Here is a 14,874-nt window from a genome sequence, read left to right as displayed (position 1 = left end):
ATTAAGGTTCTCCTGATGATATTTCTTCAAATTTATTGATCATAAACGGATGTATATTATTATACATAAAAAATTGAGAAGATTACTCGCAAACGGTTTACAGGCTAAATGTTTGGAATTTCTCGTTGTTTTAGAAAAGAAAATGATGTTGAAAATGTTTAAAGCGAGCAATAATTTTATTCAAGTGTAATCATCTGTCAGCCGCCAACTTCATTTTCTTATATAAATAACTTTGTCAGAACAATTGTAACATCAATGATGATGTGAGAAAATGAATTCCCAGAAGATTTCAGTCAGAAAGATTTCGAAAATTAGTACACATTCACAGAAATAAATTATATGTATGTCAAGAAGTAAAATTTGGAATTTAAAATCAGTAAGGCAGTCAAATACTTTCTGAGGAGAAATTATAATACATGCTTAATTATATTGACTCTTATGTGCCCTTCACATTTGTATTGTTTTTTAAAAACAATTAAAACACGATTTTAATTTGCATCCAAATAAAATAATTTTAATTCCAAAATCGAGATTAAACTAACATCTGTAGTTCTGACATAAATCAACTATTGACGTAAAATTGATGAAATATATATAAACGCATTAAATTCGGTTTTATAATAACTGTCAATTGATGTTACAAATTAGAAATTAACTAGCATTTATTTATACATTTTGTCAGTAATAATTGTGTAAACGTAAAAGCAGTGTAGGCACAGGTAATGATATTTAAGATTCTTATAATATATAATTTTAGATTCTTTGGAACACGACATACATAGGACTAATTTTCAATAAAATGATAGAGATTTAAATGAATATATTAAATCTTTTTTATTGTATATATAAAAAACGTATTTATTGAATAAAACATATTTGTTTTGTCGAACGTATTGTTGAATAGTGCAATAAAAATACAATAATAATTATTACGTAAAAACATATGACTTTTTAATTGTCTACATATACTTGTCAGAATCAAATCTGACAACGGTGTTAATATTATAGTATCATTTTATCCTTTTATTTAACATTCGATGAACAACAGGAATGAAATAATATATCAGAATATATCTTGAATTTCCAAATTCACCCATGCTTCGAAGTTCGATCTGTTATTAAATAAATCGATCTTTAAAATCGGATCATTAAAATCGGATCGATTAAAATCGATTCTTTTTCTGCAAAAAAAGATCGATCTTTTAAAAGATTGAATCGAGATCATATAATACGAGTACATCTTTAATATGTATACATATACATAGATCAAACATTCCCATATTTTTTAATGGTGGAAGATAAACCCGGAAATTTACATAAGTGATTTACCGTCAATGATCGTTGAGGTTTCGTGCTATCCTTGCTTTCTCTAAAGACAGAAACAAACGCAACGAATTATAGATCCGATTAAACTTTCTACAAATTACAAACAGGTGATTGGTTTATGTACTAGTATATATATCGTTGATCTATACATTATCATTATATTATAAACTTAATTTTAATTCCCAGAAGAAATCAACTTTGCAATATAGTGTTTAAAATATTATCAATTTAAAAAACGCATAACAAATAATAATTATCCAAACATTTTTCTAAGTATATACTATATAAGTACATAGTAATTTGATGTAAAGTAAAAAAATTCGTTTACGCAGTTTTTTTAATTAGCAGTATTAAAAAAAATAACTAAATCTTTTAGGTACATCTATACCTGCATCTGTATTTAAATAATTTTTAAAAGACATAATATCTCATATAGGACCGTATATGTTGTATGAGAACTCAACCTATAGAAAATGCCTTAAACTAGCTGGATTTTAAGTGCTCGTATAATTCTGTGTGAATTTATATACTACATATGCAGTTCTTTAAAATGCGCGCCGAAATAGTTTTTTCGGTCTTGTAACGCAAACTCTACTAAATTCTTAAAAGAGATGTATTTATATAACTAGATACTATTCTCACAGTGTATTTCCCTCTTGTATCTGTACTTAGATATCTTTCAAAAGGTACCTATTACAACACTGCATAATATACATATATTAGCCCATAAGCAAATTTCAATTAATCGTATGTTAGAAACAAATGATGGAGAATCGTATTATCTTCGCGATCGCGCAAGAATCTGATTGTACATTATTTTGCTTTGAAAGAAGGCCATCCTCATCATATCGCTTATATCGTCCTTCAATATGCAAGAGAGTCGGCATGTGTGAAGACGAGAAAACTGAACGACGAGTGGGTCCGATCGAAATGGCAGTTTCCGAGAACATGGAGAACGGGAAAAGGTTTGTTCTTTCTTGAATTTCGTATTTAATTTTACATTTAATTTTCACTGATTTACGGGATATCCCGGATAAAAATTATCTTCCTTTTAATCTCGATACAACACTACAAGTTCTTTTTCAAATGGGAAGAGAACGTTATTACGTAAACAATTATTCTTCTGGTTATAATTTTAAATAAAGAAAATATTTAAGAAGGGCTACGAGCCAATGAACAATTTTCAATATATGTTAACAAACGTTTCGATCTCTTTATCAGGTCATCTTCAGTGATCCGATAAAGAAGTCGAAACGTTTGTTACAATAAACATATATTAAAAATTGTTCATTGGCTCGTAGCCCTTCTTAAATACTTTCTTTATTTTCAATTTATTGAGCCATATTACCTATTTTTGTTATAATTTTAAAATTAATATAAAGTAATTTAGATCATTATCTATAAGTGAGTATCACTTGTAAGTATCTAAAATGTAAATTTTAAAAAATATTAATTCTCTAAAATTAACAGTAAAATTATTCGTAAAAGATACACAAGTGAGATAAGAAATTTTATCATTACTTATGTAAATAAATGAAAAGATTTTTATAAATAAAAAATTGCATGTGCAATTGGCCTTGACTTATGGAACTTTGTTCAACAATAAATAATTGAAGGAATGTAGCACTTAATAAGTGTCTTTTCCGTATTAAGTTTAATTATGTAAAACGTTGTGTAAGATACACATCAATAATCACAAGATTTTTTTTCGGTAAATTGCTATTATTACCTCTTTCATTTAAAAAAATTGTAATTTATGTAATTTATGTAATTGCGAATAACTCTCTTTTTTAACCTTAATTAATATTCGCAAATCTAGTCAGTTCGGTGTACTATGATCGGGACCGACCAGATCTTATTCATATCGCATTTACATTAGATTACAATTTTGATGCAAATATTCAAGATATATAGAACTCAGCGCTAATAATTTGCAAATGAAAACAAACCGAGAGAGCCAGAAAATTTATTATTTAAAATGTAGTTTACCGACTTTCACGGTGACTTCACGCCAAGCTGCACATATGACTTCCTGATCATGAACATACTTATGCGTAAATATCCTTGAAGTGACCGGATCTAAAGAATTAAAAGTAAAATCCAAGGTATCAGCGCCGCATCTAAATTGGTTTTCAGGGGAACCCCCTCCCCCCTCCCCAAGAGGTTTTTCCCTTGTAGCAAGGAAAACGCGTCAATGACATAATTTCACGAGTTTCCGTAAGATCAATATATTCAGCCACAGTTTTGTCGTATCTTATCAAATCTCAAACTCTTTATCAAATTAAATAACAACGATACTAATAATATGATAAATAAGCTTCTACTATCTTACTCTTGCTTGACGTAAAAGTAAGTTACATATCAAAATTTTATATGTTAAAATAAATCTATAATCTACATATAATGGAATTTATTCTTACGTGATCATAATATAATCATTAACTATAAATACATCCATTATTATCCACTGTTTATTATCTCGTCATCTATAATTATTAGCTTCCATTCTAAAAATAAGATTATTTTATCAGTCAAATATAAATATAACAATAACATTTTTTATTAATTAATCAATAAAAATTAACACATAAGAATCAGCGATTGATTCGTTGTTTGATCGAAGGTATTCATAGCCTTCGATTTTACATATATTTTGAATTTATTGAGTCTTTTCATAAGTATTGTTATTTCAATAAAAATGAAGAATACAAAAAAAAATTTTACGCGTAAAATATCCACAAAAATGGCAAAGAAGTTAAAAGCAAACAGCTATTGAGTATTTCTTAAGCATGATATAATAAGTTACATCCGCTTACATAAATTAAAATTTATAATATTTCAAGACTGAGTTCATGCTGTATGTTTGTAATAAACTTGTATGTTTTTATCCTTAACTTTTTGCAGAAAAAGAGAGACGATACTTTAAACTCATTTGCGAATATAAGTTCTACAGATTCAGGTGAAACTGCAGAACATTAAGAAAATTGCAGGATGTAAGATATTATTGAATTGCCAGTTATTTCATCATCCCTAAGAGTCGTGTCTTATTCGTTCCCGCAAAATCTAAATTATTATGTGTCGCGGTTACTTACATAATACATATATTTCACATTTGGCCTAAGAACAAAAATAACGTAACCGACCGTCGAATATATGGTCACCGAATTAATACATTTAGAATACAACAAAAGTAAGAGCGAAAAATTGGATTCAACATGGTCGCATATCTTACTACATAAAAAATTTTTTCTAATCAAGAAAGCTTTATAAAATGCTAGAAGTATCAATGTTTCTTTGTTTTAACTATAAGTTCAATTCTATATAAGAGCGGTATATTTATTATAATTCGATCTTATTATAATTATAGGTATATTTTCAGAAAATCATATTTCTTGATAATCAATCTTGTTCGATTTACAAAATTTTTTATGAAGAATATTTTTAAAAATCGTGTTATGAAGAAAAAATTTTACTTGAACGGAATCAGTGTCTGAGTCTTAAAAGGTTGAAATTTAAGATTTTGAAATAAGGATGGGTTATCAGTATAATTTTAAATATTACGGTCTTAAATATTGGTTCTTATATTTAAGACCGTCTTTAGTACAGTCTTAAAATGTCATAAACCTATCAATGTTCTAAACTAGTACAGATAATCCGTTCTTATTTCAAGATCTTTTTAAATTTTAACCATTTAAAACACTGATTCTGTCCGAGTAAAATTTTTTCTTCATAATACGATCTTTAAAAATGCTCTTGATGAAGAATTCTGTAAATTGAACAAGATTGATTATCAGGAAATACGATTTCCTGAAGATATACATATAATTAATAAGATCGGACTATGAATATCGGTCTAAGTTTCCGAAAATAAATAAAGTCTAAATTTCTGGATTCCCTCCGCTGATTTTTCATTGTTAACTTTTAATCGCGATGACCAACAAGTGAAACACAATTTGTTTGTTTTATAAATACAAAATTAGATAATAAATATGCAAATGGGAAATCCGGGATAAAGATGCAAATTGAAATACAAATCGCGTCTTATTGAAAGATAAGATCAAGAGATACGATGTGTCTTATTCTGCATGTACGCGCGGCAACCACAAGACAGATTATGTGTCTATACACGGATCCCTAGTTGAGTCAAGATATGATTATCAAATCTCAATAGTTGTTGCAAAAAAAAGCGTTTTTAGATTTACTTTCTATGCAGCACAAACAGAGATATTAAAACGCAAAGTCTAAATTTATATTGGAAAAAAAAATGTTTTGATTAAATTAATAAAAAGACCGAACATGAACAGCATTTTGATGAAACTGAACAGACTTCATGATTCTTGTATTTCTCAGAAATTCTATTTGTCTTCACTAAAATGTCATTTTTGTTGAATTCTTTTGGTTTAGTGAGAACACTTTATTTAGTGAGTATAAATATATACTCAAGAAAGAATTTAATATTTTTTCAAAGAGTAAATTTAATCAGACAATGTACCGTCAATTGCAAGTTGTTAATTACAAATCTCGAGACTAATTACCTTAACGCCTATTAAGTGACAGCAGACTATAATTTGCTGTTCGCAAATGGGTCACTGCCCGACAATCTCATTGTATTAATACTGCCTTCGCGCGATTAATTAACATCCTGCGCGTCAATCTGAGCTCCCTGTGAGACGAAGCTGGCTTTGCATTCAATCAGAACGGCGAGAAATCTCATTAATAATCGCTTTAGCGATATCACTATGAGTCTTCGAACCAACGGTGACATTAATGAATCGTGTCATGAAAAACCTTGACCCAGCGCGATCAGATCCCGGAAAACCGCACTTTTGCAGACTTGGCATGACTACAATGCGACACGAAACGACACGTAATGCGTAATGATAGCACTAATCGACGAAGATAATATCATCACTCGGCTATGGTATTCACAGTAATTCTTCGCTTTTGACAATTAGTTGACATGCGATAAGTTGCAATATAGTTGCAACTTATAGAAATTCAAGCAGAATAAAAAGTCATCATGATATCAAAATGTTTCCAAAGTAACTATTAAAACATGTAAAAGGAATGAATATTAAAAGTCATTTTTTGATCAATTACATTCATTTTGATATCATGATGTTACCGTGACTTATTCTGCTTGAGAAATATCATGAAACGATGTTATCTATGAGGAGAAAAATGACTCAGAGCAAAATATTCTGCGCGTGTTTCTTACGTACGTATTTTATGAATATGCATGCAAATTCATTCACGTTCAAATCTCGCTGACGAAGATTTTCCGATGAAAAAAAGGAATGTGGCCTGTTACGTACAATACAGTAGAATTTTTATAGGTACAATAGAGTCGATCAAATTAATAAAATGATGCAAACATTCGGAGTAAATTTTCATGTAATTTGTCTAATGCCACAAACATTTCGACATAAAAAGGATACGTTTCTATTCTTTAAAAGTAAATATTACGCAAACATTCGAATAATACAGCATCCGGATAGTGGATTCATTCAAATAATGGAGCTTCGGCTAACAGGCGTTCTATTATATCCTCATATCCTTGGTTACAAAAAAAAAATCGCAAAACAGTGACTAAGATAAAGTCAACTGCTGAGACTCAAACGATTTGCATCGAGTCTTTAGACAGTCTTTTGAGAAAATCTCATTTACACTCTCCAACAAATTTTAGACTACGAACCAGACAAAGTAATTCTTCTAGAGATTTTTGCTGCTAAAGAAACGCGAATCCATTAATAAATTGCTCTATTATGTTAAATTTTTGAAAAAATTGGACTTATATCCGTTTCCATCAATGTAGTTTAACTTTAATTGGTTCTTTAATTTTAATTGGACTTTTCATCTTTTTAAAATCCTTTTTAGAACTACAAAAACATAAAAAGTAAGTTAAACCAAAATTGAAGTTAATCTATTACTATCTATTATTAATATGTACATTGATAAAAAAGTGCCAAAAATAACATTTCTTAGTTCTTTTGAGTTTAAAAAATTGACATAATCGAAGAATTCTGCAAACGAATTAGCGTGTGTGCGTACATGCGCGTTTATTAAGTAAGAAAAGTCTGTAAAATTCACGTATCGGCTTTATGCAAAAAATTACAATTACAAGTGAATTAAAAGAAAGAATCTTAAATTCATAGATAATATAACTCTTTAAAGGCAATAATAATCCACAATTTAAATAATTACTTGTGAAGAATTGCACACAGCAATCACTGATTATAAATTTAAGATCAAAATTATCAAATACAATTTGTTAAACAATGTATAAAAAAATTTTAAGTAAACAATAATAATACCATTGAATTCTATGGAAATACATATAAATTGCAATATTTTTCATTTCGTTTGTTGTAAAAAAATATAAAGAAAAAATTCAATAAAAGCATTGTATAGAATATAGATGTAGATATCATGAATTTAAATCTTTTTCTTTTAATTCATCTATAATTGTAACTTTTTATACAAAGCAGCTAACAATAGATGACTTTTATAGATCTTTGGCATAGAAAAAAATGGATCCATTCGCAGAACAATCATATTACATCACATTTTTTAGCTCAAAAATATCAAAAAAATGTTATTTTCAGCATTCCTATAAATCCAATTTTCTCAAAAACGTAACACGACAAAATAATTTCATTAGTAGACTCGCTTTCAGTGACAAAAGATTCATAAAAATTATCTTCTTATCTGATTTGTGATACAAAGAAATTTATCGGACAGTATAATTAATGCTTAAGACAATTAATGTCTCATAAAAGCGGATTAGCGTTAAAGCAGACGCACGTTATTACAAGTGTGCGAAGGACATTCAGTTGGTATATTTCATGCATAATTAAAATCACATCATGTTTGATCAAACTAAATATCGCTAATTGTATAAGTATGGATCAATAATAAGCCCGAGAATAAATCCATCGATAAACATAATTCAAATAGCATTCTCAGTCGAGAGTTTTATAACTTAGATTTCGGATCTTTAAATCCTACTTACATTTCCGTTTTCTGCATAAACAAAAAATTTAAGATCATTAAATTCAAATTTAAGATCATTAAAGCATAATGATAATTACTAAAATTGCAGGAACAGTTGATGTGAAGACGTAAAAAGTCGTCGAAAAAACGAAAATTCAACCAATTTAACTATTAAAAAAGAATTATGAAGAATACATTTGTAAGTTTTGTCTATCTCATTGTCAGATGTCTATGTTATTGTCAGAAGCATCCTGTCAGCACGTTACTTTGTATTTTTATCAATACCGTAGATAATTACACACAAAAATGTGAAGGATGTACAAAAGTATATGCGGGAAAGGGCAACGGATATATTTACATATGTGCCTCAGCAGGTGGAAAGTGGCATTGTAGTACGCGATTGATAATGTTACATCATCGCTGGGATCGTTTCATTCAGAATGAGAGAACAGCATGTACTTATAGTGAGCGACACACTTTGTCCGAAGCCAACGTACGCATCGATTTTGCGAACTTACAGACTTAAATCTGTAAAACATTTTTAAAAAAACGAGAAAAGTGGAAAACGCGAGAATACAAGAGAACGTAAAAAAACATAGCTATATTCAACTAACGCGACCTCGCATAAATAACTTCATACTAATCGTTGCATTGTTCGCCGGTGTTTCGCGTAACGCTCGTTGCAACGGTTTTAAACCGGCACGATTCAACACAAAAGGTGCCTCAAACGTCATTGCTTATGTAATTGCGCGCCTTCTTGCACGTTTGCGCAATATACGTACAATATGTGGATCATCGTAAACCGGTTCTTTCTCTCTTTCTCTTCTGGCGGATATTCTTGCGAGATTATTTCAAAGCCTTATAGCTCCTGCACACAAAACGCGGCAACGCTTGCCGCGCGGCGGAAATTAGCGCGAGAGCCAATTAATTTCTTGCTTTTCCATAAAAGTAAAAGAATTGATTGGCTACTGCTCTAATTTCCGCTGCGCGGGAAGCGTTATCGCGTCCAGTCTATGCGAGCCATTAAAATTAAAAATAGAATAAACAAATTTTTTCGTATTTTTTTTTTATGTATAGTTTCAGAAATATTTTATACTGTTATTTCAATTTGTGGAATAACAGTCTCTTTCTAATTTATTTTATATGCATACTTCAGATTATCTGCTATTTTTTAAATAGAATAATAAGTAGAAAAAAAGAAATATCCTCATAATTTCTTCTAGCAAGAGAATTATTGATGAGTTTTGAATTTCTAATTTATTTAAAAAATTCTTCATCAATTCTTCTACTTAGAATAAAAAAAATTACTTATAAGCAAATAATAAATATTAATAGAAAAATATTGCATGCAAAAATACTGTTTATAAAACAAAATAGATTAAAATAAAAGTATAGCATAAAATTACGTCCGCGGATTGTTTTGTCTTTGATTAATGACAAGTCGTAAGTCCAAGATCGATTTACCAAAGAACTAGAAATATTTTTAAATGTTAAAAATTCATGGACAGAGAAATATTTCTTAAAATTATTCAAATTTTTTTTTAATATACGACTTAAGGAAATAGCCCAGATAGCACACAATATTTACAAAATATTTAAAAAATATTTATAAATATTTATAATTTTAAATATAATTGTAAATATTTTGGTGGTCTTAAATCACATAAATCATACATATTTATTATAAATATTATAAAATATTTATTGTAAACCTTGTAGTAAATGCTAGGGAAATACTTAATAAGATATTATAATTCAAATAAAAAATATTTAACAAAAATATTTATTTATATTTATCATAAATATTACATTAAATATTTAGTCTATCTTTTATATTATTTTGAATATAACTTTTTATAAAATATGTATAAAATATTTGTATAACATTTCAAAAAATGAATAATAATGAATATATATCATAATATATGTTGTCTGAGGATGTAGACCTATGGTAGCTACTTGAAATGATTGAATCTAATTTCGCCACAGAGATTGTTGCCGAAAGCAAATTGATTACGTCAAGTGAAAGGATCTTGTAAATCGTTGATTATGCTTCAATAAGATAGAAGAATTACATTTTAACTCGTGTATATACTCAGCACCCAAATAACATAAATATCTTTTCATTTCATATTCACTTATTAATATGTATTATGTGTGATTATCTTATTCTCATTTCTCTATTAAAAATATATTTTCTAAAATAATTTATGGATATAAATTTTTTAAACATATTTTTTGCTAGATTTAATAGATGCCTAAGGTAGATATTATATTTTATTAATCATGTTTGTAATGAGTTAATTTCATGTACATTTTTGCTCAGTCCATTTAATTACAAACGTGTGTTTAATTATTCCGTACAAAAAATTATTCGGCATTACGCAACTGTCGAACTCCTTCCATCTTGTCTCTATACCATTTAAGATCTTTTATTCGACTGATTGAAAGTTCAATGTAGACTTTAAAGATGTGTCGAGCATGTTAAATTCCAAGGTCTAAAGCGTCAAATAGTTACTAAAGTTCTTGAGAATGTTATTTTTAGACGAAGAATTGTCTATTTTTATCAAAAAGAAGATAAATCGAATGTTGTATTAATCAATTTAATGTGTTTTAATATTATGGAATTAATATTTACAAAGTTAAATTAATCTTTTATGAATCAGCATGATTGCTATGTTTTCTTGCGGTTATTAATTTTGCAAAAAATAGTTCTATTATTATGATATAATGTTAATTTCACGGTCATAATTGTATTGAACATAGTACAGTAATTCTGAATAAAATAAAATCTAAATTCAATTTTCGAGGTTTAAGTTTGGTTTTTTTTATTTTATGATTCCCAATTGTACCCTCTATCCAATGAAATCAAGGTTATCAAACTTGAACCTCCGAATTCGAATTCAAATTTTATTTCGCTCAAAATTACACATTTAAAATAGAATTGTATTATTTTATCTTAATATTTCAAAAATATTTCAAATATAACAAAAATTGAAAGTAACAATTATTAATAATTTAATATGTACAGAAAAAAAAAGATTTTAATTAATTATTCTATTATTAATTAACAATCTATACAATTATCATAAATAATTGTCAACATTTTGCCTGTATTTTTTCAAACTTTAAGATAATAAATATATTAATTAAAAATTAAAATTCAGTAAAAAATTTTTCATGCACGAATATGTATTATAAATATGTGTAAACATACATAAATATTCAATATGTATATATATATATATCATGTATAAAATATGTCCATAAATGTTTATACATCCCTGTTTCTTTTGTAAAATTACTTTTTAGTATAATAGAAATAACAATAGTAATGTAAAAACATAAAAAATAATTAAAGAGATAATTTTCGCATTGTTCGTTTAAAAAAAAAAAAAATTTGAAAACATATTTAACAAATTGCTCATACATAATTATGCATAATTTTATATATAATTATACGTAAGTAATTTTTTTACATATCTTCAAACTTGATTTTTTTCTAAAATAAATAGTGCGAAAATTATCTTTTTAATTATTTTTAATGTTTTCACATTATTATTATTATTACTTCTATTATTACACATTGCTATTATTACACTAAAAAGTTATTTTGCAAAAAAAAAAAAGGATGAATAAACATGTATGGACTTATTTCATATATATGTTTATGAATATTTATGCGTATTATGTATGTTTATACATATTTATACACATTTATGCATAAAAAATTTTTTATCGGGAAATAACATAAAATTGGAAAATAAAGGCGACTTTTCATCGAACTTGAGTGTCCCAATTTCAATTTTGTGAACTCTTCTCTTTCGCAGTTTCTAGGCTGGTAAAATCATCAGTTTCAATGAAGAGAGTTCCACTCTCCAACTCCATTCCAAATATTGTGATCATGAACATTTTTAAATTCTCGTTAGACATGTGTCTTTGTCAGTGTATACAAACTTTCAAATATACACTACTAATAACCGTATAAAGGCGCCTCCAAACAATATGACAAACGTACGCCAACATAAGCAAATATCATAATACACATACATGATATATGTAATTACTAATTATCCATATTGAATGTAGATCAATATTTAGCGAATATGTGCAAAATTGATGTACATTGGCCACATCGTGTGGAAGCGCTTTTACAGCTCTCATTTGCCCATGTTTTATACATATATATTGTTATTGTTAAGAAAGAGAGCTCTAATACAAGTTCGTTTTGTGAAGATTTTAATATTTATTAATTTAATAATAATTGATATATCTATATAAATAATATTAAAAGAATTTGATATTAAATTCATTGCGTTTTTAGTACACTGTATATTGAATTCTTTTCTCTGTATTTTAGGAATGATGACAAAACATCAATTACGGATGAAGAAGTATATATCTCTAAACTTCGACAAGCAATACCGCAATGTTGCGCAGTTGGCGCTAAAAATTTACTCCTGATGACTTTCGGTACAACCTTGGGATTCTCAACTATCCTTATCCCGGCGTTACAAAAGGAGGATTCGGACATCAAAGTCACGATGGAGGAATTAACATGGATCAGTAAAGATCATTTTTAAATATACTATTTTAAATAACTATTTTTAAATAGCACGTTAAGAGAATGCACAACATAAAATTATATAAAAAAATTTGTGTTCTAAAATATAATATTTTTCTTTTATCTGTCAAGAAGATCCCTTTAGCCTTTTTTCTTATAATACTCTTTCATTATGATATTTAAGTTTACATCAATTAAATTTTATAGTAATTTCTAATATTAGAGAGAGTTCGTCATATTATAAATTATTCAACATTTAAATTATTAATTTTAATCATCATTTTACTATATACATTTACAGTTTAACTGAATAATTTAACTGAATGTCATATAATAATCTTCTTATTGTATCTGTATCAAAATAATTATCATTTCTCTCTCTCTCTCTCTCTCTCTCTCTCTCTCTCTCTCTCTCTCTCTCTCTGCAATGTTTTCATTATTAATATATCCTCTTCCAGGCAGCCTGAACTTATTTCTCGTGCCGATCGGCTGCTTAGCGAGTGGACCGATATCACAGTATTTGGGTAGAAAACGAACAATGATGCTGGCAAATATACCGTTCGTCGTGGCGTGGCTGATATATTACTACTCTAGCAATCCCGGGATGTTGCTTGCGGCGCTCGCAATAACGGGTTTGACAGGAGGCCTCCTCGAAGGTCCAGTTATAACTTATGTCGCCGAAGTGACGCAACCCTATCTGCGAGGGATGCTCTCTGCGACTTCCTCGATGGCGGTGATCCTGGGGATCTTCACGCAAATGTTGAGCGGCAGTTTGGTCCACTGGAGAACGGTGGTGCTAATCAATCTGATTTATCCGATTCTGTGTTTTCTCGCTTTATGCTTGGTGCCCGAGAGTCCACACTGGCTCGCCGGTAGGTAGTCAATCAAATTATTTGTTATTATTTAATCACAAATCTGCCAAATTTTGATTATTAACTTATTTTTGTTCTTATATTAATTATTTGTTACTTGTTCACATAAATACTAACCAATTATTATTTATCTTTCTTCTCAAATATAACAATTATAAAACGAGCAATTATGATTAAATATTTACACGATTTAATCAAATATTGTCACTTTCTTGTTGTTTTAAATAAAAACTTTTTTTCACCATTTTTGGAAGAAACAAATATTACAAATATATGTGTAGTCGAATCTTGTGTGAAAATATTTTTAAGAATTATATTAGTTTTAAGTTTTAAATAATACAGAAAAATTGATTTCTTCTAGTTAAGGGTCGCCTCAAAGAATCAGAACACGCTCTCTGCTGGTTGCGGGGTTGGGTAAATCCGTCTTACGTGCATAATGAATTTGGAGCGCTTTGCGAGGCGATTCAGAAGCCGACCGATAATACCGGCTCTGAAAAGGAAAAGATTTGGCAAGCCTATACAGAGCGAACTTTCTACCAGCCTTTCTTTTTGGTCAGCGCGGCATTCTTTATCAGTAACTTCGGCGGCTGCACAACCCTGCAGACTTTCGCCGTTATAATATTCGCAAAATTGAACGCACCAATCGACAAATACACTGCCACGGTATTCCTGGGCATAGCCCAGTTAATAGGCATCACGATATGCGTACTGACGATCCACCTTATGGGAAAACGCAAGCTGTCCTTCCTTTCGGTCGGCGGTACCGGATTATGCTTCCTCACTACCGCTATTTATGGTTATTTAAACAATGCAGATTATTTGGACGGGATTAAATATAGCTGGATACCTACTACCTTCATGATAGGCGGTGCTTTTACGGCAAACATTTGCATCAGGACGCTGCCTTGGATTCTCGCTGGAGAGGTATTCCCCGTGAAAGTGCGTGTATTTTACATTATTATTTATAGAGACCGACCGAAACTTTTACCAAAACTGAAAACAAACACTCATTACGTATCAGTTTCGATCATATAGCTCTTCTTCATAAATATTAATTTTTTTATGTATAATTATTATGTTTTAATAATTCAATTATAATGTTTACAAAAAAGTACTTAT

At 28.8% G+C, this 14,874-nt stretch overlaps 1 protein-coding gene across 8 annotated transcripts in view; it reads left to right on the top strand.

Moving 5' to 3' along the window:
- Window positions 1-14,874, top strand: part of LOC108749940 (facilitated trehalose transporter Tret1-like) — a 23,830-nt gene that overhangs the window by 5,928 nt on the left and 3,028 nt on the right. For 5 of the 8 annotated variants that reach the window (XM_018488998.1, XM_018489002.1, XM_018488999.1 and 2 more), the window contains exons 3-6: window positions 2,157-2,291; window positions 12,680-12,885; window positions 13,342-13,755; window positions 14,117-14,694. In XM_018488998.1, coding sequence (XP_018344500.1) covers window positions 2,212-2,291; window positions 12,680-12,885; window positions 13,342-13,755; window positions 14,117-14,694 — 1,278 coding nt within the window. In that variant the 5' untranslated portion in view covers window positions 2,157-2,211. The remainder of the gene's footprint in view (window positions 1-2,156; window positions 2,292-12,679; window positions 12,886-13,341; window positions 13,756-14,116; window positions 14,695-14,874) is intronic. The other 3 variants (XM_018489001.1, XM_018488997.1, XM_018489004.1) reach the window with 2 other exon arrangements.

This window comes from Trachymyrmex septentrionalis, unplaced genomic scaffold, assembly GCF_001594115.1.
Source record: "Trachymyrmex septentrionalis isolate Tsep2-gDNA-1 unplaced genomic scaffold, Tsep1.0 scaffold32, whole genome shotgun sequence".
NCBI classification, from domain to species: domain Eukaryota; kingdom Metazoa; phylum Arthropoda; class Insecta; order Hymenoptera; family Formicidae; genus Trachymyrmex; species Trachymyrmex septentrionalis.
Note: the sequence above shows the minus strand (reverse complement) of the source record. Positions and strands in the feature narration are given on the sequence as shown.